We start from the raw sequence: 25,205 nt of genomic DNA, 5'->3' as shown, positions 1-25,205 counted from the left end.
AAACTTCAGAGGAACAATGGAATATTTGAGCCGGTGACAGATGGCAAACTCTGGTCTGCTGTGTTCATAAAAAAGAGCACAGGAATTAGACTGCCCCAGGAGCAAATTTAAAGTAAGTCTGTGATCAATCGTCCTCGTCGGCCACAAAAGCATGGTGGAAACAGAAGATACAGGATTTGTTGTCAGACAGAACTGAGAGGAAACGTTCAGTTCCACTCTTTCCTAGCTGTCTGACCTTGGCCCCTTTCTGTGCCTGTCTGCTCACCTATGAAGAGAGCCTGCTTTACAGGGTCACCACAGGAATGAAGTGGGACAAGATTTGCGGAGCACCTATCACAGGCCTGGCTCGTGGGAGCCCGAATTAAATCGTAGCCGCTGTTATCACCACCACCTCCAGCACCATAGGCTTTATTAAGTGTTTGAAGGTTATCTGACCCTGAGACAGAACAAGGATGGAGGTTTCCCGTGAAAGGAAACAGTACAATTGGTAACAGTTTATGTGTGGTGTGGCTATTGAGCAGAGGGGCCCAGGTGTCCTGCTGAAGGCGGGGCCCATGCTGTTTGTCTACATGTTCAATGCCAGGTACCTAAGTGCAAACATTTCACTGTTACAACAGCTCTAGGGAGAAACTTTGAGTTGAGTGATATCCCTTTAAAAAGAGGCACTTTTCTTGCCAAATAAAGAGCAGCTGATTACAGCCATGGTTACTATGTAGAGTTTTGCTCTTGACATTTTAAAAGATCCAGAAAAGAGCTCCAAAAGTTCATCCAAAAGTGGATAGAAAGTAGGTGGTGGGAAGACAGGCTAGGAGAGTTGGAGTCATTCACTCCAGACAAGAGAGGGTCTGACAGATTTCAAATGTATTAAGTGTTCGGATGCCGATGCTACTCCGCTACCTTTCATCTCCAGCACATAGAAGGACTTCTTCCTATAAATACTTTGTCTTGGATGGATGATTTCACTTTCTGAAGAACAGAAGTCAACCAGATGACCTTTTGAGATCTCTTCTAGTTCTAAGTCTTTGCACAAATACAAAACCAAAAACAGACACCTAGTTCATCAACGTGGAGTGGTTTCCAGCTGCATCCTGTTTAAAATGAGGTTGAGGCAGCCTGGTGGAGCAGACAGAGTGGGGGCCAGGGGTCAGGCAGTGCTGAGTTTGAATCTCCCTCTGAAACTCACTATTGGGTAAGTTATGGTAATGAAAGAGCACAACTCACTCAATTGTAGCATGATATAATCTCTGCCTCCTAGGGTTCCTAAAAGGATTAATTTAACTAATGTGGGCAAAGCACCAAATATTTTGACTGGCACATTATAGGCCTTGGATAAATAGAAGTTATTCTAGTTGGCTAAAAAATGCTTTGAATAGTTGACTACCATAAAAAAGAGCAATGCCACTCTGGTTGTAGTTATACCATGTCAGGAAAATTGCAAATGCCAGTCAGCAGACTGATACTGCCTTGGCCCACAGAATCCACTCTGCAAAGTAGTGCTTGTCAAACACCAAGGAATGTTTGAGGGAGCAAATTATTAACCAGTTTTGTGCTAAGAAGCAGAGGAAACTGACAGTGAGGTCTAAGACATCTTGCTAGCAATCTGGTCTCTCTCACTGTCGCCACAAGAATCAAATGAATTATTTCAAGTACATTTCCAAGTATACGCAATATATCACATCTCACTGACTTGTAATTCACACCAAGTATAGTAAAAACATAAGTCAAAAAACAGGTTGGTAAATCAAACTGATTGTCAGGAACTGTGCAATTAGGATTTTTCTCCTCCACAAATGATATGAAGCTAAAAATGAAAGTCATAAAGAAATTCAACAGCTTTCACATAGCAATGGAGCACAATGGTTAGAGCCATATACTGAGTAAAAGAAACCTCCACAAAATGTAATTTTTCAGTGCTACATCAATATGGTGTTACATTTTTAGCATTTATAGAAAGATACTAGAGTCTAAGACAGAACAGCTCTGGTTTTTGCATTTTACCAGTGGTGGGGTCTGTGGCAGGACACCAGGAGGCCGTGGAGAATTGGAAAAGACAGACGTACAAGGTACAAACATGTGCGTAGAGCTCAGCACACAGAATGCTCAGCCAGAAACACAGAGTGCTTCCTGAAGCCCCTGCGTGTCGCTCTGAGCATCACACCATCACACTTGGCTTGGAGAGCATATCCTGTTTCCATCAAAGGGGGAACCGGTTACAGTTGATAGAACCAAACACCACAGACCAGGGAGCAGAACAATGCTCTTTGAACTGATGGAGTCACATGAAAAAGCCGCTTGTTTTTGTTGGTGAATAAGAACAGGCACGACAAGTTGTAAAACGACTCCAGACACATCAGGGAAGGAGCTGGCTGAGGTCCAATGTAGATGCCTGTCAATACTAGATCAATGAAGGCTATCCTGCCATTAAATCAATCCTAAGCAGGAATCTCACGTGATAATGAAGCAACATTTACATTTCCACCACACAACTTTCACATTGTGGGCCCAAGTTAAAATTCATTTCAAGTGGCTGCAGACCAATGAGGTGTTAACCAGACTACAGAAATAAAATGCAGTGTTTCAGCGAGCTCATGTTTAGGCCTTTGAAAACAACCATGTGTATTCTTACTTGGCTTCAAGTCATCATTTTATTATATTTCCTAAAAACCACAGATCTTACAAATGTGATTGCATAGCACTTGTAAGCAGGTTCATTATTTTGTGTGTGTGTATGTCGAATTATTGGATAAAAGAAAAAACTAACACGGCAACTAAGATAAAAATCAAGAATGCCAAGGAAAGAAAAAACAATGAAACAGGAAACTAAGGAGAAGAAAAGTATCTATGATGCTAAATGAGTTCAAAAGTCCTTGTTACCAAAAGTTTTTGTTACATTAAAATTAATGTTTTACTTTAAGATGCTTCTTTCTGCATTCCCTAGAACAAACTTGTCTAAATCGCAGATTCTTTCAGTATGTGAATGATCTCTCAGCAATGGGCAAATCCTCCCAGTCGTTTACTCAGTATCTGAGACCACTTGTTTAAAGCCAACAGAAGTGTGCTCAGAGGCTTGCGGAGAGCTGCTGGCTCAAAGGAATGGAGATAACTTTCAGAAATGCTTATCTCAATACCAAGCAGTAACTCACGTGTTTGGAGTGGCTAAATAACTTGATTCTATGAGGTAACATTATGTTTGATGTTAACAAGGGAACTGATCCACGAGACCTAGATTCCAAACTTAAAATGAAATGTGTTCATTTATAATGAAGGGGTAAAAAAAACCTCCTTATCTGGACTTTGATAACTATAACACATTCCTTAAGAGAGCCTTTGAGAAAGCTAGAGTCACAGAGTCTGTTGGAGTTAGGGTGGCAAGAAGTTTCTAAATGCTTTAAGGTTCTTTGACCACATTCCTACTCATGTTAATGTCTTGTTAGACCCACCTTCCCTCTCCTGGACTTTCCCTTCTTCATTGTTTTTTTTTTTTTAATGAAAAATACATATTAATGCTTCAGTTCATTTTGGACATGTGCCTTGTGAAGGACTTCAGAGATATTTTTCTTTCTTTTTAAAAATGACCTTCACATAAAAGTAATAGACTTTTCAGATAACAGAGCCCAAAGCAAATAACATCAGACTGCAAATATAGTCATGAAAAGGCCACAGAGACCTTCAGAAGTGGGGTGGCCATGTGCTAAGCAAACTTAAACCATTTTAACAGAAGCAAATAAGCGTTAGTCAGGAAAACAGCAATCCAAGCCACCCAGGGATGACGGCACAAAAGAATCCTGTCTAGCAAACATCCCAGTTTAACGATCACTCGGTTGTTTTCAGGCAAGTACTTCCTGGGAGGGACAGGGTGGCCAGGCAGACTGCTTTTCTTGACAACAGGAAACAGTGTCATTTTGTTGTTGTTGTTGGGTTATTTTTTTTTTTTTTGGTCTTTTTTTAGACACAGTGCGGAACCCAACACATTTCAAGGCCGACTGATGTGGTTTCTGTTGCTTTATGAAGCCACTGTGGGTTTGGGGAAGGAAACTGTAGTCAAGCTCAACCCCCCTGACTAGTCCTGGTTTACCTGCCATATGCAAAACGCCTGTCTTTGTGATGATCGCCAAAGGTATCCCAAAGCCTGAGAGAAACGCTCACTTCATCAACCACATCCCGGGAACGTTCCAAGACCTGCAGGAGAAAGAGAACACCCATGATCAGTGCCATTCAAAGGCTCCCAGGAGAAGGGTGTCTGGGTCGGCACCCCTCCATGCCTGTCTGACTCACCTACTTTTAGTTTTCTCATTCCACCTAACAGGACTTAAAACAAGCCTAATTCTCTTCCTGGAATCACATGATTCAAACCAGAATCCATATGGATACCAGAGCCATATTCCCAAGTTTGCATTTTGCTTTTGTTTTCTCTGGTGGCACTAAAAATGTTAGTTTTATTTTAATGCACTAATTGCCCCTCCCCTCTTTCAAAATCAGACTGGCAGTAGCAATGATGCACCCTGAGCATTCTAAAGAAACTCTGTACATCTTACCTCCTGGCAGACCCGGTACTGGTCAATTGCCCACACGGTTGGTACATGGGTGGCCAGCAGCTGATACTGCGTTAGCGTCGTGTTACATGCTCTGGCACAGATCAAGCGCGTCTTCCCCACGGCGTTGTCTCCCACGACCACACACTTGATGGTTTCAACGTTGGGTCTTTCGTAGTCCATGTCAGTTTCCATTTATACAACCCTGTAAGAAGAGGGTGGACACCGCATTAAAGACACCCGGGCTTTCCAGAGCAATCGAAGACTGGAGGGGTTCAGGCAGTTTTCTCTTTGTTCAGGAACTGCTTTGGAGGTGCCCAAGCATAAGCAAGAAGTTTGGAAGTTTTTTACTAAGCCTAAGTGAAACTTGAGTTTTCTTTTTATATCTCACACAAGTACAAAAACACCAGATTGTTATTTTGACCCCAAACGGTTTATTCCGGTTAACATGTTATTTTCTCCTTGGTTTTCTCTAAATACAACCTGCCTACTGGATATCCATCCAGAGCAGTCAGGACTGCTGGAACACTTTTATAGCTTATGAGCTGCTCATGTTGGCTCGCTAAAGAGAACTCATCGCCTGCAGGCTTGACCTTGGACATTTGGGCCTTGGCAGTAGTAGTGTCCGTACCATTGGAGTCTGCCAGTGATTCCACATCTCCCTTTGGAAAGCAGTTTTTTTCTAGGTTCTCAACTCTGGTGGTGACTTAGAAGAGACTCAAAAGTTCAAGCAGAAAGCACCACCCACCATTCCTAAAGAGTAAATTGTAAGGCTGACATTTGCTACATTAATAAAATTCACTTATATTTATTCATTTACTGATTTTTATTAATCAGATTCATTAAAAAACATATTCCCAAGAGGGGCACCATTAAGCAATCAATATACATTTTTTATATTCTCCTCCCTTCTGTGTTTTCATCAAGAGATCTGGAACATTTGGTAAAGAATGGTTTTACCAAGATGAAGAATTATTTTGGACCTTCCTGAAACCATTACAGAAGATTTAAAGAGAGCTTCTGGGTTGGGGGTGGCCAAGAGGAAGAGGAAAAGCTGCTGCCACAAAATGTGGAGAAGACTGCTTCCTGGAAGTGGTTGGATGGACGACAAACCATTTTAAGATTTTAAGATTTAAGATTTTAATGCTCTGTAATTGCCCTTTAGAGGAAGTCTACTGTCCAGCTGAGAAAACTGGTTAGATGATCATTTTTAAAGAGTCAGTAATGGTTTCAATGATCATAATGGTAAAGAGACTGTAGGATCTAATACACAATAAGGACTCAATAATTGAACTGATTTGAGAAAAATGATCATTTGCATAATATGAGATTAAGAGTATAGCAGAAGAGACAGAAGGAAGGATATTGAGAAGAATGCTTTTTCACAGTTAGGACCATCTGAACATGAAACTGTTTCCTGTGACACCATCACAGGAGGTGATAAACCAGAGGCTGGAGCACTCTGCGATGGGAATGGAGTGATTCGAGGAACAGATGTGTGATGAGGTTAGGATCCAGGCTACATGGTGGAAAGGCTTAAAATAGATAGATACTTGCCGCCCATCTGGCAAATGCTGTAATGAAGGTTTTGGGTGGGTAAAGAATCTTAAGCAAATCTCCAATTCTGAGGATCAGCCAAGTGTGGTAGCTCCTAATATTTATCTCTTTAAAAATCTAGCCTTAACATTCTATGATTTTACTGGTTCCCTATTCAATAGTATAATATGACAAAAGCATGACTTTGGCACTAGAGCAGTAGGTCTTAAGTACCAGCCAGAGAACATTTAGCAATGTCTGGAGACATTTTTGGTTGTCACCGTGGGGTTGGGGGAGTGCTACTGGTTTCTAGTGGGTAGAGGCCAGAAATCCTGCTAACACAGTACAGCCCCCACAGGCAAATGTCATAGGGTAGCCCCCAAGTGCTGTAGTGCTGAGGCTGAGAAGCTCCTGCCTCAGATGGATGTGATTCTCAATCCTGGTCTCCGCATTTCCTAGTCATTTGACTTTGGGCACATTATATGCCCTTTGGGAGGCTCAGCCTCCTCGTCTGAGAGGTAGAAATCCCCTAAGGTTGTTGTCAGAATTAGGTGAACTGATGTTTTCAGTCCCTGGTGCCATGCCTAACACATGGATGACTTCAAAAATTATAATCATGATAGTGAAGATGAATGCCTGTAGATGACAACAAAATTGAGTCAGGTGGAAGATCAGAATTAGATTAATAATCACAAAAATCTATAAAAAGGATTCATTTTAGCAGAGCAATTAAAGGGTTAAGTCCACTAAAATACAAGGACCATAAATACAAGATGGAGCATATTCTGGGTGGGAGGATGATACAGTTAACTAAAAGATAATAGAGTTAGGGAAGTAGCTTAATATTTTTAGGAGCTATTTCTAGGTTCTGGAATGAGAATGGTAATGCTCCTTAACAGTCTTTGATACGTTTCTGGGGATATTAGCTTGGGGTAACCTGTGCCAGAAAACCGGATTCCATGTGGAACCTCACACTCTGGAAACTTAGATATCTTATTTTGAATGCCCTATGTGGAGGAAAACCTTACTCTCTGTTGAGAGTGTATTTTTTTTTTTAGCTAATTAAAAAGTAAGAGAGCCAATCCCTAACATTTGGTGAATGCTTGAATTTAGTAAAAATCGAGATACAACACAAAAAATATAGAATTGGCTTTATTAATGCCTTGCAAACTAGCTCTGATAACAGCCCCTGAAGAGGGAACCCCCCAATAATTTGAAACATGCAGCTTTGGTGGAATAGCTGTGTAGCTTTTACAGGAGACTACTTACATTGAGGGGACCACAGCCCTCCTAGTTTTATATTATGGGTGTGATTACAAAAATATCATTATTTATTTATAGACACATCTCATGCACAGCCCTAAAAAAGAATTTCTGTGTCAAAGGTGAGAATAACATCTGTGAGTCTTCTAATCTCTAGCAATCTGCTCAAAATCGAGGTGACTGCCAAAGGTGCTGACCCTTGTGCAAAGGGAACAGCATGCAAGGGAAATAAAAGGCAGGGCAGAATCAGACACTCACAGCCCTGGGCACTTGCTTTAGACATGGGATGTTCAGGAATGGTTTTCTGGCTTTTCGAATACTGAAGACCTTCTGGTGTGTGTGTAGAAATTTATTCTGTCATAATCTCTACAGCGTTTTAAGAGCATGAAATTACAGCCAAGTATGTAAACTCATACTACACATGTATGGCTGTAGACTGACTGTTCATCTGTTACACATAAACAAGTGAACATTAAATTATGGTAGCAATTATGAAAATGTGCAATTTTATTTTTCTCGTTATGGGCTCTAATTTATTCTTATCTGGCACTCTTATGGTTGAATGAGCTCTTGGGACCATCTGGATAATGACTATCTGGTTTCTAATCTTTATTTACCCAGAATGAGAGTAATAAATATTGTTCATTTAGCACTATTAATAAATTTCACCACCATAAATCCTGCAGATCTGTGCAGATACCCTTTTGCCTTTAGATGCACAGCTGGGAAGACAAAAAGGGTATAAAAGAAAAAGAAAACCTAGAAAAACTGACATTGGTAACCTGCTACTATGGCAGCTTTATAGTCTTCTTATTCAAAACGGACTTGAACTTCATGTCATACTTTCACTGAATCCTCAGGACATAGATGCAGAAGTTAAAATAACTGAAGAATCTACCTGCACACTCTGGAAATCAGAAGTGGTAAGTTTATTTGAAAGCTGGCAAGTGAACAAGACAGTGTGGAGTCTGGTACGTGAAGGACTTGGTAGTGCAGGGTGGGCCGCTGCTCTGGGCGCTAGTGCCCACCATCCACAAGGCTGAGGCAGAAAGCAGGGGTCATGATCTTCTGGTCATCGAATTACCCCATTGGACTTGATTGTCCCACATCTGCCCGTGCCATCATTGCCGTCATCTCCTGAACTTCACATTCCTCCTCCACATTCTCCACCAACTCAGCTTTCTTGTTGTGGCTACAGGATGACACACTGAACCCCCTACCCTCACAGTTTCTTGACCTTTTCAACACCAGTGATATCTGCCACACTCTACGTGAGCCTGTCATACTTTTGGTCATGTGCTGCACATCGCTGTCATCCAGAAACATTGTGCCTCTTGTGCGAGGTGAACTATGGCCACTGCGGCAACTACCACCATAATGTGTCATCTATTAACCTTCCTCTTGAATTTGCCTCATGACTGACTAGAGAAACCCAAAAGAATGTGATGCTGTGTGAGTCCAGAGCCCTCTACCTGCATGCTGTTGGAATGCTGTCCTGAGGCCATCATCTAAGAAAGCTGGCCTGGCCTAGGAGAGGATGAGAATTCACAGTCAGAACGACCGAGGCAGCCCTGCCAACGGCCTCACCAAATGCCACATAATGTGAGGCATCTTGGATCTTCTAGCCTAGCCAACTCTCCAGCTGAATGTAGCTTTATGAGGGAGCCCAGGTGAAGTCAGCTCAGAAGTCACCTAGCCAAATCTCAGAGAACCATGAGAAGATATTGTTGTTTTAAGATACCAAGCTTTGGGTAATTTGTTATGCAGCAATAGTTAACTGAAACATACCCATGGAAAAACTCCAGCACATTGCCACCTCCATTAAAAAAAATCAGGTTATAGGCCCCTGATATTGGGGCCTGATATGAATGGATGATGTTTTCCCTTCACATCACCTTCAACATCTTGTACTGCATGTGTGGTAGGCAGAATAATGGTCCCTCAAATAAATACATCCATGTCCTAATTTCTGGGACCTATGAGCATGCTTGGTTACATGGCCTGGGGGAATTAGGGTAGCGGATGAAATTAAGGTTGCTAATCAGCTGACCTCGCTATAAGGAGATTCTCTTATATTATTAGGGAAGGCCCAATACAATCCCAAGGGCACTTTAAATGTAGAAGAAGTAGGCAGAAGGTCAGAGTCTGAAGGGAATATGAAGATGCTACACTGCTGGCTCTGGAGATGGAGAAAAGGGCCAGAGCTAAGGAATGTAGGGGACCTCTAGAAGATGGAAAGGGTAAGGAGCCAGCTTCTCCCCGGGAGCCTCCAGAAGGAACGCCGTCTGCCCACACCTTCACTCTCGCCCAGTGAGACCCATTTTACATTTCTGAAATGCAGAACTATAAGATAATATATTTGTGCTGTCTAAAGCCACTACATTTTTGGTAATTTATTACTTCAGCAATAGGAAACTAGTATAGCATGATTTAGCCACACAAATGACTACCCAAATTCTAAATGTTTGCTACCTCAGCGCCTTTACACATATTTCCTCTGCTAACCCTCTACCATTCCTTTTCTGCCTGGCAAATTCTATTCATTCCTTAAACCTTACTCAGATATTACCTCCTCTAAAAAGCTTCCCTAAACTGCCCCACCTCCACACACACTGATTTACTTTCTCTTCGGTACTAATAAGTGAAGCAATTACAAAGATAAATACACATATACACTCATTTTTTTCCTGTATTAGCAAAGCATGGAATGGAGGTTTGTGAACTTTTTATTTCTCCTGGGGTATATCCTCAAAGTACCTGTCTCATGCACTTAATGAATCACCAAACATTTCTGGGGATGCTACTGCGTGCTGAACTGCTTGGAATATATGAGTGTGCAATACCCCTCTTTTGTAAAGCTTTGTCAGACTGTCCAGTCTGGGCCATAGGCCTCCCCCCCCCCAGTTTGTGATTGCCTGCCAGGGCCAATCAGGGGCAAAACAGTGACATGGATGTGACTGCAGCTGCTCTGGTTTCCTCTTCAAATCATTTCCCTTCCTGTGGTGGAACTTCATCCCCACCTCTGTCCTTGAGATAATGGCCTTCATGGTGTTCCTCTGTTGAGAGGCTCTCAGAAGGTGTCAGACACATTCACTCCCTCAATCACTCTACAGCTAGATGACTGTCAAGGAGTCCTGTCCTGTAATTCATAATTCAGGGACACTGTGGCTGATGAAATGCAAGATATTTCTAATTGCTCCAGAGAGGGGCACCTTCGTACAGAGCCACTGTTTGAATTCAGGTGAGGTGTGAATCCCTTCTAACATTGGAATTTCATATATCAGGGAGGTTGGGCAGAAAAGGATTTATCATTTGTCTAAGCCATCTCATTAAGCATCTCCTAATTGCTCTGAATTACCCTATCATCAGACTATGCTACCTTTTACCATCACTTTTGCTGTGTTTTTTGTTATATTTGCTATTTTAATTAAGGCATGGTGAGAAATTCTCTTAAAGACAAAAATCTAAGGCCCACAGACTGGCCTTGTACTTTTAGCTCCGTGCAGCTGTTCGTGGAGACAGTATGAGCAATGCTATTGCACAACCACTAAAGTTTCTCATCCTTTAGAAAAGCATATAATCTGAGCACTAAGAAATACTTTAACACGTTTATTAAAAAATACTAGTGGAACAAATTTTAGTGTATTTGAAGAGTTTACTCTGAAAGAAAAACTGAGAATTTTATATTATTGACAGAAACAAAAGGGAAATGTTAAGAGTTGCATAATAACTATAGCCAACAGCCAAGTTTCAACTGTGCAGATTTCATTATTCTGAGCTCTTAATCACCAGTCCTAGGCATGCAGGAGCTGCTTTATGCATACTATAAACATCTCAGCTGGAATGGAGAATGGGCCCAGACCTGGGAGAGAGTCAGGCAGGGCTGGGTTGGGCTTCCCTAAATCAAAACTTCACAGAAATACAGCTCTAGGTTAAAATTGCCTTTCATCATTCAAATCAACACTATATTTTTCAGTTGAATGTTTTGATTAAAACAGAAAACAGAGGAGGTTAAATATCAGAAAGGATACTACATAGAAGTCCAGGAATGCAAATAATACGGAGGTGCTTTTTTTAAACATTCACTCATCATCCTGCCAGAGCCCTGTGTTAATGGAGACCTATACAAGATCATGCTCTCTCTAGTGTTTTTCTAAACTCAGTGTCAGAGGGGGAAGTCAGCCAGGATTAGATAAAAACTTTCTATCTATCCATTGCGACTTAACAAATGTTGTCCCAATTAAAAAATAAAGAACAGCCATAGCTTGTGTGGCTCAGTGGACTGAGCATGGGCTGTGAACCAAAGGGTCACCAGTTTGATTCCCAGTCAGGACACATGCCTGGGTTGCAGGCCAGGTCCCCAGTATGGGGGCATGAGAGGCAACCACACACTGATGTTTCTCCTTCTCCTTCTCTTCCCCTCTCTCTAAAAATGAATAAATAAAATCTTTAAAAAAATAAAGAACAGATAAAAATTTAGCTTAAAAATGCATAAAAATTCCGGGATAGGTTTCAAAATCACCACAAGTAAACTGTGTGGTATGCTCTAAGCACATTGGCTGTCTACTTTCGTCTACAAATATGCCCTGTAACCTTTCCTTCGATGACTCCACTTTTGCCGTTACTTCTGCTCAAATGCCCTTTCTCTTGACCCTGATCCTGGAATTGTCCTCCACCTTTAGGACTCAGGCAGTCTTAATTAATTAAAGAAATATAGACTGAGCACTTAGTGGGTGCCAGGCCTACAGGTATACAGTAGTGAATAAGTCAGGTATAGTTCTTGCCCTCAAGGGCCTCATTGTCAGGTGGGGAGAGACAACTGAACAGATAGATGCAAACATGTATTTGTTAAGTTTCTTGAAGAAAAAAACAAATGGGTGTTATGGGGGGAAATAATGGGTAGCGGCTTGCAGGGAAGCCCCAATTTCCTGCTGTTGGAAGAATGAGAAAGGTCTGGTCACAAGATGGGAAAAGAAGCAGGCCCAGAAAAGTGGGACTGAGGGGAACTGGTGAAATGGAAGGCTAGAAGGGCAGGTGGAGCCTGATCATAGACTGACTTTTAGGCCACAGTCAGGAGTTGGATTTTATTCTAAATGAAAATAAATGGATTTATTCTCACATTAGTGAGAAGCCACTGAGTTGCTGTAGGCAGAGGAGTAACAGGCTCTGATTGGCTTTTGAGAAGTATCACGGATATCCTGAGACTGCTGTGTGGAGAGCATGCTGCAGGGCCTGCGAGCGGAGGCAGAAGGACCATGTAGGAAGCTCTGATGCACTTAGTGCACTTAAAACATGCTTCCTTTATCCTGTACTTATGACATTACCATTTGTAATATTAACGATTGTTCTTATATGTATTTCCCTTTCACACCACCACGATTGTACATTTTGACAACAGAAACTGTTAGTCATGGTTAAATCCTCAAATGTTGTCGCAGTGCCTAGGCCATATGTGGCTTTCAGTAAACATTATTTCAATAGAATATAAAAATACAGCCACTCCACCCTCCTTAGGAAAACTTCCACCTGGGGCTGGCAGGGAACGTGCACTCGGCTGTCTCTGATGAATGATCATTAAGCCTGTGGCCTCAAAAACAGTAGCATGTGGCTAAGCCTGCAGTGGGCGAGAGGAACACCTTGAGGGACATCTGTGTGACTCATCATGAGAGTGGTGTTTGACAGATGGCATCGCACCAGCCATAGCTCCTCATCAGGAAAAGTATCAGTAACCATGGGAACCACCAGGGAGCAAGGACCAGGCCCCTTCACTAAACAGAATGATGGGGCAGGGGAGAGACTCAATATAGTCTGGCAGGAGTGGTTTAGGGCCAGATATGATTTAGAAGAAAAAAAGGAAATATCACTTATAGCACTTTGGTACCTAGAATCAATTTATGAATCTTAACAGCATTTATATATAAGGGCCTTACAAAATTCTCTTCCACTTTTAGACTTTAACATTCTAATTGAAAAAATTCTTGATGCTTTTCAGTGAGCCACTACTTGGCTAAAGGAAAAGAGAAAAAGGCAGGCACATGTATCCACCACATATAAAGAACAATTTATAATTGAAATGAAAGTGAGTCTTGTATGAGGGAGTTCAATCTATGCCTGAAAGAGCCACATCACAATAAGCAATCATCTGGACTTCAAGGTTTTGGATCCCCCTCCACCCATGTCTCACTAAAATTAACCTCAGAGAGCAGACTTCATGATGGTACCAGAAGTTAAGGATAAGGAATAACCTTATACCAGAAATTTGAAGGATTTCTACCAAATTCATTTCTATGGAGCCAAGTGAGAAGGTCACTGGAGACCAGCAGACAGCCCATTTCCATAGGGAACAGGGTTTGCTCTGCAAGCAGGATGCTCTTCAGTATAGATGCCTGTAATATGCAATAATGATAGCTGCCTGACATGGGACAAGGGTGGAAAGAGTAGGTTGTGGAGCCACTGGAAAGCCATTAGGAAACCAGCATGCTTCCAGGGGCAAGGAGCAGCCCCAGTGATTGTGCCTTGCTTAGAATGGACCAGACAGACAGCATGGAGCATGGGAAAGACTCTATTTTTGCTTCTCCCAGCCTGTTCAACCCTGCCATTTCAGCTTTGAAATTGCAATGGGAGTGACTGATCTTGTGATATTAATGTGAGAGGGAGCGGGGCGAGGGCGTGCAACCTCTAAAACTGAACACTGGTACATCTTCAGTGATGAAATTACTCATCATTGCCCTTAGCTCACCTTCAAAAGTTACCTCAAACTGTACCGCACTGAACAGCTTTGCTTGTGCATTATGCGGAACTGGGCTGGTTCCTGGGTCACTACGGAGCCCTACCTTGGCCTCTGACAGAACCTCAGGTTATCCAAGCACTTGGAATATACTTTGATCTTTGGTCAGCATGAATCCTTTTTTTAAAAAAATATAAATTGAATAAACAGAGACCATTCCACATATGATCTATTAAAAACCCTGACACATAGAAAAGGACAAGCAATTAGATAAAGATACAGAGGAAATATCTATTGAAGTAGATATGCTATAAGAAACAGCAGAAGGAAAATTAAAAAAATAATCTGATCCATGTACTTGATCATGCAAAATAAGATAATGCAAGTATATAAACTAATAACAGATGAGGCTATAAGTAGGCAAACTACTTAATCTCTCTAAGCCTCTATTTCCTTATTTTTAAACTGGGGATAATTACCTCTCACAATGGGTTGTTGTGAAGATTAAAGTAGATAATGCTTGTAAAGTATTTTAATCATCGTGCCTGCCATTAAGAAAAGGCTCAATTTGTCTTATCTATTAAGATTGTCATGATTTAATATTATGTTTACATTGTGCTTGCAATCACACAGAGAAATGCTAATGTTATGCTATGAGAGGGAAAGTGCAGGGTAGTAATCTGAAATATAATCAATGGAAACTACATAAAATAAACAAATATGTGTAACTCAGATAAAATTGGGACCTCTTCCTCAGTCTTTCAGTTGAAGTACCACCTTAGCACAGTGACATATCTGAAATGGGGTTTATATAATATATCAGGCATGTCACAGCAAAACTCCTAAAAAGGAGTTCCACATCTCACAGCAACTGCTCAAACCTGTCTCTCTGCCTCCCAGGAAGAACCCAGATCTCTTCCTTTCAGGGGCTTCTTCTTCCCTACTACAGGGCCAGGCATTGCTCTTTTGTCTCTTAATTGCGTTTCTATCCTTTATTCCCCTCTGCCAACTAAATGGGTCTTCCTTGGGACCCACCCTTTTCTGGGGGGAGGGGAAATGGGTGAGCATTAATATGTGAATACTTATAATTTAATAATTGGCATCTCTGTCCTCTAAAGAGAAGCAACATCAACCTCTTCCTCCTGCAAGAACAAACAATACTTGGAGAAAAAAATGGAAGGGAGACACTAAACAGACGAGCGTGACTGTTGCCGAATAACGGGACTCTAACTTGTTGCAGTTTTTCTGCTTTCTTTTGGTTTCCAATTTTTTTTGCAGTGAAAATATATTACCTTTCTTTGGCAAACTGAGATAAGATCCACGTGCCATACAACTCACCCTTTTAAAGTGTACAGTTCAGGATGCTTTATTGTATTCACAAAATTGTAAAACCATTTTCACTATCTAATTCCAGAACATTTTCATCATCTCAAAAGGAAACCCTATGCTCACTAGTGACCATTCCCATTCCCCCTCTTCTCAGCTCTGGAAGTCACTCGTTTACTTTCTGTCTCTATGGATTTGCTTATTCTAGACATTTCTTACAAACAGAATCATATAATATGTGGCCTTTGGTGTCTGTCTTCTACTTAGCATGTTTTCAAGTTCATCTATGTTGCAGCATGTATTAGTACTTCATTACTTTTTACAACTGAATAACATTTTTACATGTATTACTTCTATAATGGGAAAATATTTTAGCTTTTACAAAAGTAATGAGCATGTAAATATAACCATGGATTGTTAATTCTACTAATGGTACTCTGATACATTTCGGTAATAATACATGATTTTTGATGATGTATAAGTTATTTTTCAAAACCATATATTCATAAAGCATAGTGAGCTTGTAAAACCTGTTTTTTTCCTGACTCAGACTCTTAAGTAAAGATATCTTGCTGAGTATCAAACAAAAATCGAATGATATAGAGACAGGTGTGGACACCCAGGACACATATGAACAATTCTATCTCAAAAAGATGAAAGATTCTTGGTTCTTAAAGTTTGAGTGTTCAAAGACAATACTTTTAGTACTGAAATGAGTAATTTTAAGAACGCTGTTTGGAAACATAGCACATGAACTATTCTGTGAAAATCAAGTAAGATATTTTAAGCTTGGATCAATGTAGTTTAATTCAATTTTATACTCATTAAGAAGAAAGAAATCCCTAACTTGTTTGTATACACACTGTATGTGTACAGTATTTGTGTACCTGCAAATCAAAAACACATATTGATATACACTCAGTGCACAAATTTATATTATAGTCTTTACTTGTAAAGGCAGATTCTACATATCTTCAGTTATAAGGAAGATAGCTCCAGCAAAGCTGACTGCAGCTAGCTCATATAAAGTAAGGGTTCAGTGAAAAATCAAATTCTATAAATGAATGGCTTACACTGAACATAAAGTATAAAGCATTTCAAAGGCACTGAGAGTGCAGTGGGGTATTGAAGAGAAGTGGAATGCTTGTGGTGTTCTTGATCTAGGTGGTGGTTACATGGGTAGTTTTGCTTGCAAAAATTCATCGAACTGTCCATTTATGATCTTTATATATTTTGCTATGTATGTTATACTTCAATAATTTTTTTAAAGTCAAAATGGCAACAAAAGACCCTGCACACCGGATTTGGAGGGCTTGTAGTCCTCATGTGGGTGAGCCTTTGCTAAGGACTGAATCAGGAAGCTTTGTTAAGAATTAATAATTAAAATATTGGTCAAGCCTTTAAACAGTCAAAATTGTGTTTGTTTGAGAAAGTTAAAATCAAATCTGCACATGAGACATGCTTAAAAATCCATCCTTATGAAGAAAAGTCTCTGTTGGGTTCTGTGGCAACTTTTTCATTGAAAGCATTCTCTGAAGATGTCACTGGGCCAGCTTTTGTACTACCAGAGAGACCACTTGCTGTGAAACCTTCAGATATGATGACAATCACACAATTGCATTTAATCATTTATGAGACTATAATATGACAGTTAGGATTAGGTTATGTTCTGATTGAAGTTAATGAAGAAAACTGTTTTGTTCCCTCTAGAATTTCCTAGCAAAGTTAGTGCATAAATGCAAAAGTGCTGGTGGACAAAAACCAGACTGCTTAAAATCTCATATTTTATTCAAGATTACTGGCTGACATCAATATATAGATTCTCGCTAGTGTTTTCAGGACATGTTCCTATATCTTTCAACTCTTGGTGGAAGTTATTACATGAAAGATTGTACATTTTTAAAAAGCAGGATGGGGCACTGTTTATGGGAACGGAAGATGCTACCATTATTCAGGAGTGTAACTGGCACTCAGAAGACTTTAAAATGTCCATAACTTTCACCAGTCATAAGACTTCATTCCTGGGGAAATAATTAGGATATACAAAAAGATTCCATTAAATGGATGTCCATCATATCATTGTTTGTGGAAATAAAATACTGGAAACAATTTCAGAAATACAACTACAGGGGATTGGTTAAAACAACAACAATAATAAATGTCCATATAATAAGAGAGTATATAGCCACCCAAAATGTGTTATAGGAGTACATTTATTGTTACAGTTATATATTCATGGGAAATCTTTAAAGAAAAGAGAATATATAAAAATATTACAGAATAACAACATCATTCCTTAAATATTATGGGCCTAAGTATACACAGAAACATTTGGTATAGAGATACATTAAAATATGAATGCCAACTACTCTTAAAATGGATTTTATGTTTTTTCTTATCTACTCTTATAATTGATTTTATTTTTTTCTTATTTATATATCCCATATTTTCTATAGTGGACATGTGTTCTTTTATAACAATGAGTTTTACAAAAAAGTGAGGGTGAGAAAGTAGGAAAACCCAAGACTAGAATATTCTTCTTTTATTATATGGAATAATGTCTACTCTTGACCTTCTCTCTGAATACCTTGAGAGCTTTATGTGAAGTGCCTTTCATATCGTAGGAAATAGTCCTGCTGTTCCTGGAAACTCTCCATTCTGAGCAGATATCCCACTCATCATCAATATCATTTTGGAGCTCAGGGTCATTCAGCTCCCTTGAGTTATACCAAAGAGGAATCTATCATCTCAATAAGCCCAAACAAGAAAACTACATAGCCATTCCGCCCAGAACAATGCTGCAAGAACAGTGGCAGAACACCAGGGCGGGAACAATACAACACGATAATCTCCTTCTCTAATCTTTTCAGAGCAAGTCATCAGACTTTGAGAGATTTCAATTCTGTTTCAGAAAAGAGTCCCTGGTCTACTTCAAATAAACAGATTTAAAAAAAATATTAGAATCTAAAATATTCTAGAGGTTCATTGTTAATTTTTGTTTAATACACACAAAGGGAAACAATTTCCCTTCCTTGAAGCCTCTTTCTAGGAGCCTGAATGATCTGCTGCCAAATTTAGCCTTGGCTACATCTCCATCATGTCTATTATTTCTCCACACTATTGATGTAAGGCCAACTCTCATTCCCACTTAGAGCACATGAGAGCAGATGTCTCGATGAAAGGGGGAGTGGGTGAACCTATATGAAAAGAGCCAGGAGAACATTCTGTACTGAAAGGAAGCACAGCTTCATGGCGTATGGTACTAAAAGCTCACTGTCACATGAAAGAATCAGTGGCCTTGGTCATACTGTATGAGAAGTAAATGAGGGGAGAAGGAGTGGAGAGAAGGCAATCCAAGACTGAAGTCTATTTACAGAACAAAATATTACACAGCACTAAAAATGCATGAACTACTGCTACATAACACAAACACAACATTGAGGGGAAAAGCCTGACGCAAAAGAGATTTTGTTTTCTATAAAAGCTCTAAATCGGGCAAAACTAACTGATGGCCTTAGAAATCAAGATAGTGGTTACCCAGTTGGGCAGCGACGGAACAGGGGTTTCAGAAGGCCTTCTGGGTGGTGATGTTCTGTTTCTGTACGTAGGTGCTGGTTATGTGGGTATGTGCAGATTGTGACAATTCTCTAAGTAATATACTTATGATTTGTGTATTTTTCTTTAAATAAGATACACACCGATGAAATATTTTATATTCTTATTCCTGGGCCCTAATGCAGACCAACACTGTAGGTTACATATTTCCTGGGGTTTTGTGAAGTGCAGCAAAGGCTGAGAGCCACTGGAACAGATAATCTACACCTAGCCGTGTGCTGGAACCAGTCCCTATTCACCCATGAGAGCTGGTTGTGAAGATTTTAGGATTTTTGCAAGCCTGTTAAAATAGGGTCAGTATTAAAAATTAAAGTTTTGATTAAATAACTGATACTAAAAGAGAGGTCCTAAATACTCAAAACTCATCATTTTCTATTTATTTTACTACATTTTGCTGTTATCTGTATTTTTGAAGTTGTTTATGACAATTTTATCTGCATGGTGAAAATACTGTATAGTTGTGTGTTACTGCCCCATTGCGTCACCACTCTAGGCTCTGTCTTAATGATAGCTTGAAACTGGCTTTGGGGGAGTACTTACACCACAGAAGTTAGCAACCTCTGCACAAAAGCTTTAATGATCTGGTGATTGTCTTAAGAAAATGATTAAAAAACTGCTAATAATGTAAATTAAACTTAAAAGTATATGTGATACACAGCTGGTACGCTGTGAATAGCACATTTAAGGAAATATCCTTACGGTATTTAAAAACCATCCTCTGGTTCAGTAAAGAAGTCATTTGTATTTTTAATCGATGTACACAGTTTTGACATGTGACTTTGTTTTTTCCCCTTTGTCTTACTAACATAAAGAAAACTATCAGCCAGAGTTTATATGTGAGTTATACCTCTTTATCAATTGTATCATAGGTAGGCTTTGGATAAAAGACTTCTGCAAAAAACCAACAACATTCTGTGAAACCCAATGGACTATATGGAATTTACAATAAAGAGTATTGCATATTTTGTTACTGTTTGTAAATTATATGCTATACACATTCTTTATGTCAGTAAAATTTATGATCAACTTACATAAGCACATAAGTGCATTTTTTTTTCCAGAGAGCTGGTTGATTTACCAGCACACCTCTGTCTACATTCTTCCCATATTTAAGATTCCATGACTCTCTATTATGATTTAAGAAACAAGCAAACAAAATAAGGTGGGAGTGTAATTCTAAGGCATGAGTTTTAGCATAAGGTATAGTAACGACTGTACTTTAGAACCTCACTACTCAAAATGTGGTTCTCAGACCAGCAGCACTGGCATCCATGGGAAGCTTGTGGGAAACACATAATCTCAGGTGTTACCCCAGAATTCCTGAATCAGAATCTGCATTTTATCAAAAGGCCCATGTGATTTGTATGCACACTAAAGTTTGAGAAGCACTACTTTAAAAATAAAGTCCCTGGGCCCTGGCTGGTGTGGCTCAGTGGATTGAACCCTGGCCTGTGAACCAAAGGGTCTCCAGTTAGATTCCTAGTCAGGGCACATGCCTGGGTTGTGGGCCAGGTCCCCAGTAAAAGACGCACGAAAGGCAACCACACATTGTGTTTCTCTCCCTCCCTCCCTTCCCTTCTGTCTAAAATAAATAAATAAATAAAAATTCTTTTAAAAAACCCTCCATGGTATGAGCTGAAACTTATATGTAACAAATTTGAGATTAGTAATAAGGTTAGGGACAATCTAGCCATTAGTGATCTTTAAGGTTCTAAAACCAGTTTAGCCACTTCACAACACTTGGGGAAAACACATAATTGCTACCCCTAAACCCGTGGAAAAGGACATGCATCTTGCAACATACATTTGTCAAATAAATATTGAAAGGGTAACTGTACCACTAGGTAACTAAAGGCTATTCTAGGTCACTCAGATTATTAATTTAAAGAGTTAAAAAAAGTACAAGAAAGAAAAAAATCACAACAGGAGCTTTCCTCTCTGTACGTGATGAATAGGACATGTTGCCAAAGACTTGGCTTGGAAAAGTCAAATCAGGGCATCAAGTACCACATGGCAGAGTGTGGCAGCTGGAGAGAAGAGTGTGATGAGACACTTACCAGAGATGTGATTTAGGCCAGGGCAGTTATCAAGTGCTGAGGGAGAAGGGGGAAATTGTAGTGCTTATGCTTTTCCTATCAATATCTCAGTCAGCAACACAGGACAAAAAGTAAAGCCAGGGACAGCACACAGAAAATACTCGATGATAGAGTTAATTGAAATGATGGGAGAAAAGTGTCACATATTTTGAAATTGAAAGCAAAAATGTTCTACTGACAATACTATTCTCTGGGAATAATTTCTTAGTTATTTGGTTGAAAATATTATAGCTGCTTTGAGATGCAAAGGTCTGTGTGGAAAACACATTAGATACTTAGTGTCTGGAAGGAAATGAGAGTCACAAATCTCCAAGAAGAGCTTGGTATTAGTTGTGGCAGAACTGGAACAGTGAAATAATTCAAGTAAACTTTGGCAATCCTGTGTGAAGGAACCAAATCAAATTGTGATTGGGCCACTAGTACCAGAAAGAACATCGTGCCTGTTTTTACCCAAGGAAAAATGATACTAAAACCACCCATTGTGATATCAGATTTTAAATGACTTCAGTACATTTAGGGGTAAAAAGGTAGAACTGCTCTAATGTGTTTCAACATTTTCCCCTGAAATAGTCTAGGATGACTAAGAAGAGAACTAACCCTTATTGAATTCCTACCATGTGTTCCACATGTGTGATTTCATAACATCCTCGTAATCCTCTGGGTGAGGTGATACTGTCCCTATTTTACAGATTAGAAATATGAGGTTCCAAGAAAGTACTTCAGCCATGTCACATAGTTAGTAAAAATCTGGAGCTCCACAGACACAATTAAAGAGTTCCTTACTTGAATAAAACAAATTGCTCAACAAAGCTTGGCAGGGATCAGAGTATGGGGCTGCTGTGTCTTGAATAAGAGGAAAGGATTGTTCTATATCAGTGCCAGTGAAGATAAGTGAGGGTTCTCTTAGTACCCAACATATCTTTGCATTGCCAGATCCTCTTATCACCCATTTCTGGATGTATCTTAGGTTTCAGATGTATTGCATAGTTGATGGTTGTAATTTTGGCTAAGTTGGAGGGTTTAGATGACTTGGCATTTTTCTGCCAGTGTTATGTAATAGAATTGAGCCCTGGGCTGGGACTTGGAAGCCTGGGTTCCACTCCAGATGTGTCATTTATTAACTATGAGAGTAAGGGTAACTATGAGGGTAAGTTCTAATAGTTCTCTAGGTGGCAGTTATTTTTCACATACACGAGGTTGGACTGAGTACCTTAAGAACTTTTTTGGATCTATGATTCAACCTCCCACATGACTCAACTGTTTAAGATAGAGACTTCTACCAAAATGTATTAGAAATGACCCGAAGAGTTAACGAATTTATTGAGGCAAGCCTGCTATATGGTTCAAGTTACATTAGACTTTTTAAAAAAACCCATAAAAATAATTATGTAACTCCTATACTCTACCATCTTCAGGAATAACCTGGAATAAAATGGTTTAAAGTGTTGTTTTTATTTCTAGGTGTTCCTTTAAAATGAATACATAGACAAGTTCTTAGATCTGGGTGAAAATCCAAGTTCTACCACCTATTAGCTCTTTGACTTAACATATCTGAATTCCCTATTTTGCTTCTGTAAAACTGAAATTGATAATGAACATCAGTTGTCATGTAGTAAAAGTGTCTGGCTTCTAGTAGGAGCACAAGTGTTGTTTTTTATTTTCCAGTGGTAGTTAGGAGTTGGAACTATGGTTGGGTATCAATTCAAGGGAAACTTCTCCAGAGGGGTGGAACCTGAGACGGTAACCTCATTAGAACTGAGAACTTGTCAAGAACAGTGTCTGTGCAATACGTAAATTCAGATGCAGAAGGGAAAAATGTAATTGCTTCTTCTGGACATATTGGCATCTCTCTCTTTCTTTTTAAAAACTTTCTAATTCACCCCTTAGTGGGTGAAACCTTACCAAAGTATTTGAAGACCAGAGTTTCCCTGGACATTTGGAGAGTGGTTGTCATACCCACATTTCATTGCAGTATCTTACTTGCCCATTGCCCAATTTCTGCCCTATGTGCACAGGAACAAAAGCTTCTAGGAAAAGGAGGAGGTGACTCACTTTGCTTATATAATAAAAAACCAAACAAGTCTGATGATGACATATAAATAATAATCCACACACGCCACCCATTTGAGTGACTGCCTTGCGCCCTCCCCTTTCCCTTTCACCGCTCCTCCACCAGTACTCACACACTCTGCCACTTCCTGTCCCTTTCTACACTACTTTCTGTGACTTATTTTTCCTTCTTTCTCCAAGTTTCTTTTTGATGTGTGAGGTTGGTCAACGCTTGGGTGGAGAAAAAGGGATGAATGTAAGAACCAGATTCAGATCACCTGAATTCTTTGAACCAGTCCTATTACATGAAGCCCAAGTAATACTAATGAGATTGAACTGCCTATTTTTTTAAATGAAGATGAACAGGAAGATTTAAAAAAAATTCTTCTGTTTTCTACAGGTAAATTTCCTGAGCAAAAACATAGTAAAATTTTAAGTATTTCCAGTCATGTTTTGAGATGAGTCAAGCATATAAACTAAAACATTCTGAAGTTCAAAAAAAAAGAACATTGATTGCTAATTAAGTTAGCATTAAAGATATCACACAAATTCTAAGATCCCTTTTGGTGCTAACACTATATGACCCAGAGCATAATTTTACTCTTGAAGTCATTATAGGTTTATAGTGGTTATACTGATATATTTACGATCAACGATCAGTAGATGCTGAGGTACCAACCTGTGATAGGATCTTCCCAGTATAATAGTGCTGTTTTGTAATAATACACTATATAACAACTCTTCAATATAATAATGCTCTTTTGTAATAATACATTCTATAACAACATCATATTATAGTGCTATTTTGTAATGATAAACTATGTAACAACTTTTACAGGACAAAGGTGTTATAGGATAGCTTATAACCACCCCTTAAATGCTTAAAAGTATATCTTAACTAATTAAGCTTAAGGGCTATTAGCTTGAGTTGACAGTATCAGTACATTAAAAAAAGATAATATATTAAGGTTTTCTTTAGTAATTTTTTCCCATTTCTTTTTTATTAGTCCTTCATATAATACTCCCTAAGAAAGATAAACAAGTGTTACAAATTATTCTATAAAAAGTAGGGGAAAGAAAGAAGAGAAGACTACCAACCTAGGCAAAACCCGAAAATGTCTTATTTAATTTTTAAATATTGACCATTTTCAGGACTTTGGTTGGGATTTATCTATTATGTATCCAAATCTATTACATGGCACATTTCAGACAAATTGAGGTTCCAAAAAGAACACAGTAATTTTAAGCAACATGCCAAGCTGTAATGCTTTCTCAAAGGTGCTATGCATATTCAAACAACTCACAATTTTGTTGCAATGCTTTTGAAGCAATAACATGTTTGAGTCTGAGATGCTGTACTGTAATTTAGTGGTTCTAGATGACTGCAAAATCTCTGTTTGGTTGAAATTCTACATTCTGTCCTTCCTTAAACTCTCACCCATTTATCATCTATCCAGACAAAATATGTACTGGAATATTTTTTCCAATGACAAAGTAATTCCACAGAGTGGAAAATGCTGAACTTCTCATAAATGTACCAATGACTTCCCATTCAGCCTTTTGGAATATATAATCTTGATTTATTCTCTAATTTGTTCATACATGAACATTTCCAATCTTGTCTTTTAAATGTATTTGTACGTTCCTTAAGAACAAAGCTTCCCTGACAAAAACACTCTTCAATCTTTGACAGTCCCAAGCCAGTAAGTAGACATGAATACCTATTATTATTTCACTGGTTTTACTTTAGAAAATGACATTTGTGTGTGTGTGTGTGTGTGTGTGTGTGTGTGACAGTATGATAAAAACTCTAACTACTAAGATACATTAGGTAAGTCATTTAACCTTTCTTGGCTCTAGTTTCCCTATTGGAGAAGAACTTTTCAACCATAGAGTTTAGGTTTTAGAGTATGATAAAACTTTTTAAAAAATTCTATTTCTTCCACTTTCTAGAACTAGGAATTGAACATATTTTCTAACGTCTTTGAACTTCCAGTTTGTCATCTGTTGTTTGGGAATCTAGATAATAATCTCACATCAAAGGGATTTTTTTTTAGATGT

At 39.2% G+C, this 25,205-nt stretch overlaps 1 protein-coding gene across 6 annotated transcripts in view; it reads right to left on the bottom strand.

Moving 5' to 3' along the window:
• The window catches only part of RHOBTB1 (Rho related BTB domain containing 1), a 111,687-nt gene that overhangs the window by 33,393 nt on the left and 53,089 nt on the right, over positions 1-25,205 (bottom strand). For all 6 annotated transcript variants that reach the window (XM_036026917.1, XM_036026916.1, XM_036026920.1 and 3 more), the window contains 2 exons: positions 4,536-4,737; positions 4,076-4,179 (listed from right to left, as the gene is read on the bottom strand). In XM_036026917.1, coding sequence (XP_035882810.1) covers positions 4,076-4,179; positions 4,536-4,727 — 296 coding nt within the window. In that variant the 5' untranslated portion in view covers positions 4,728-4,737. The remainder of the gene's footprint in view (positions 1-4,075; positions 4,180-4,535; positions 4,738-25,205) is intronic.

This window comes from Phyllostomus discolor, chromosome 5 (assembly GCF_004126475.2).
Source record: "Phyllostomus discolor isolate MPI-MPIP mPhyDis1 chromosome 5, mPhyDis1.pri.v3, whole genome shotgun sequence".
NCBI lineage: Eukaryota > Metazoa > Chordata > Mammalia > Chiroptera > Phyllostomidae > Phyllostomus > Phyllostomus discolor.
The sequence above is the reverse complement of the archived record's forward strand: the minus strand, read 5'-3'. Positions and strand labels throughout refer to the sequence as shown.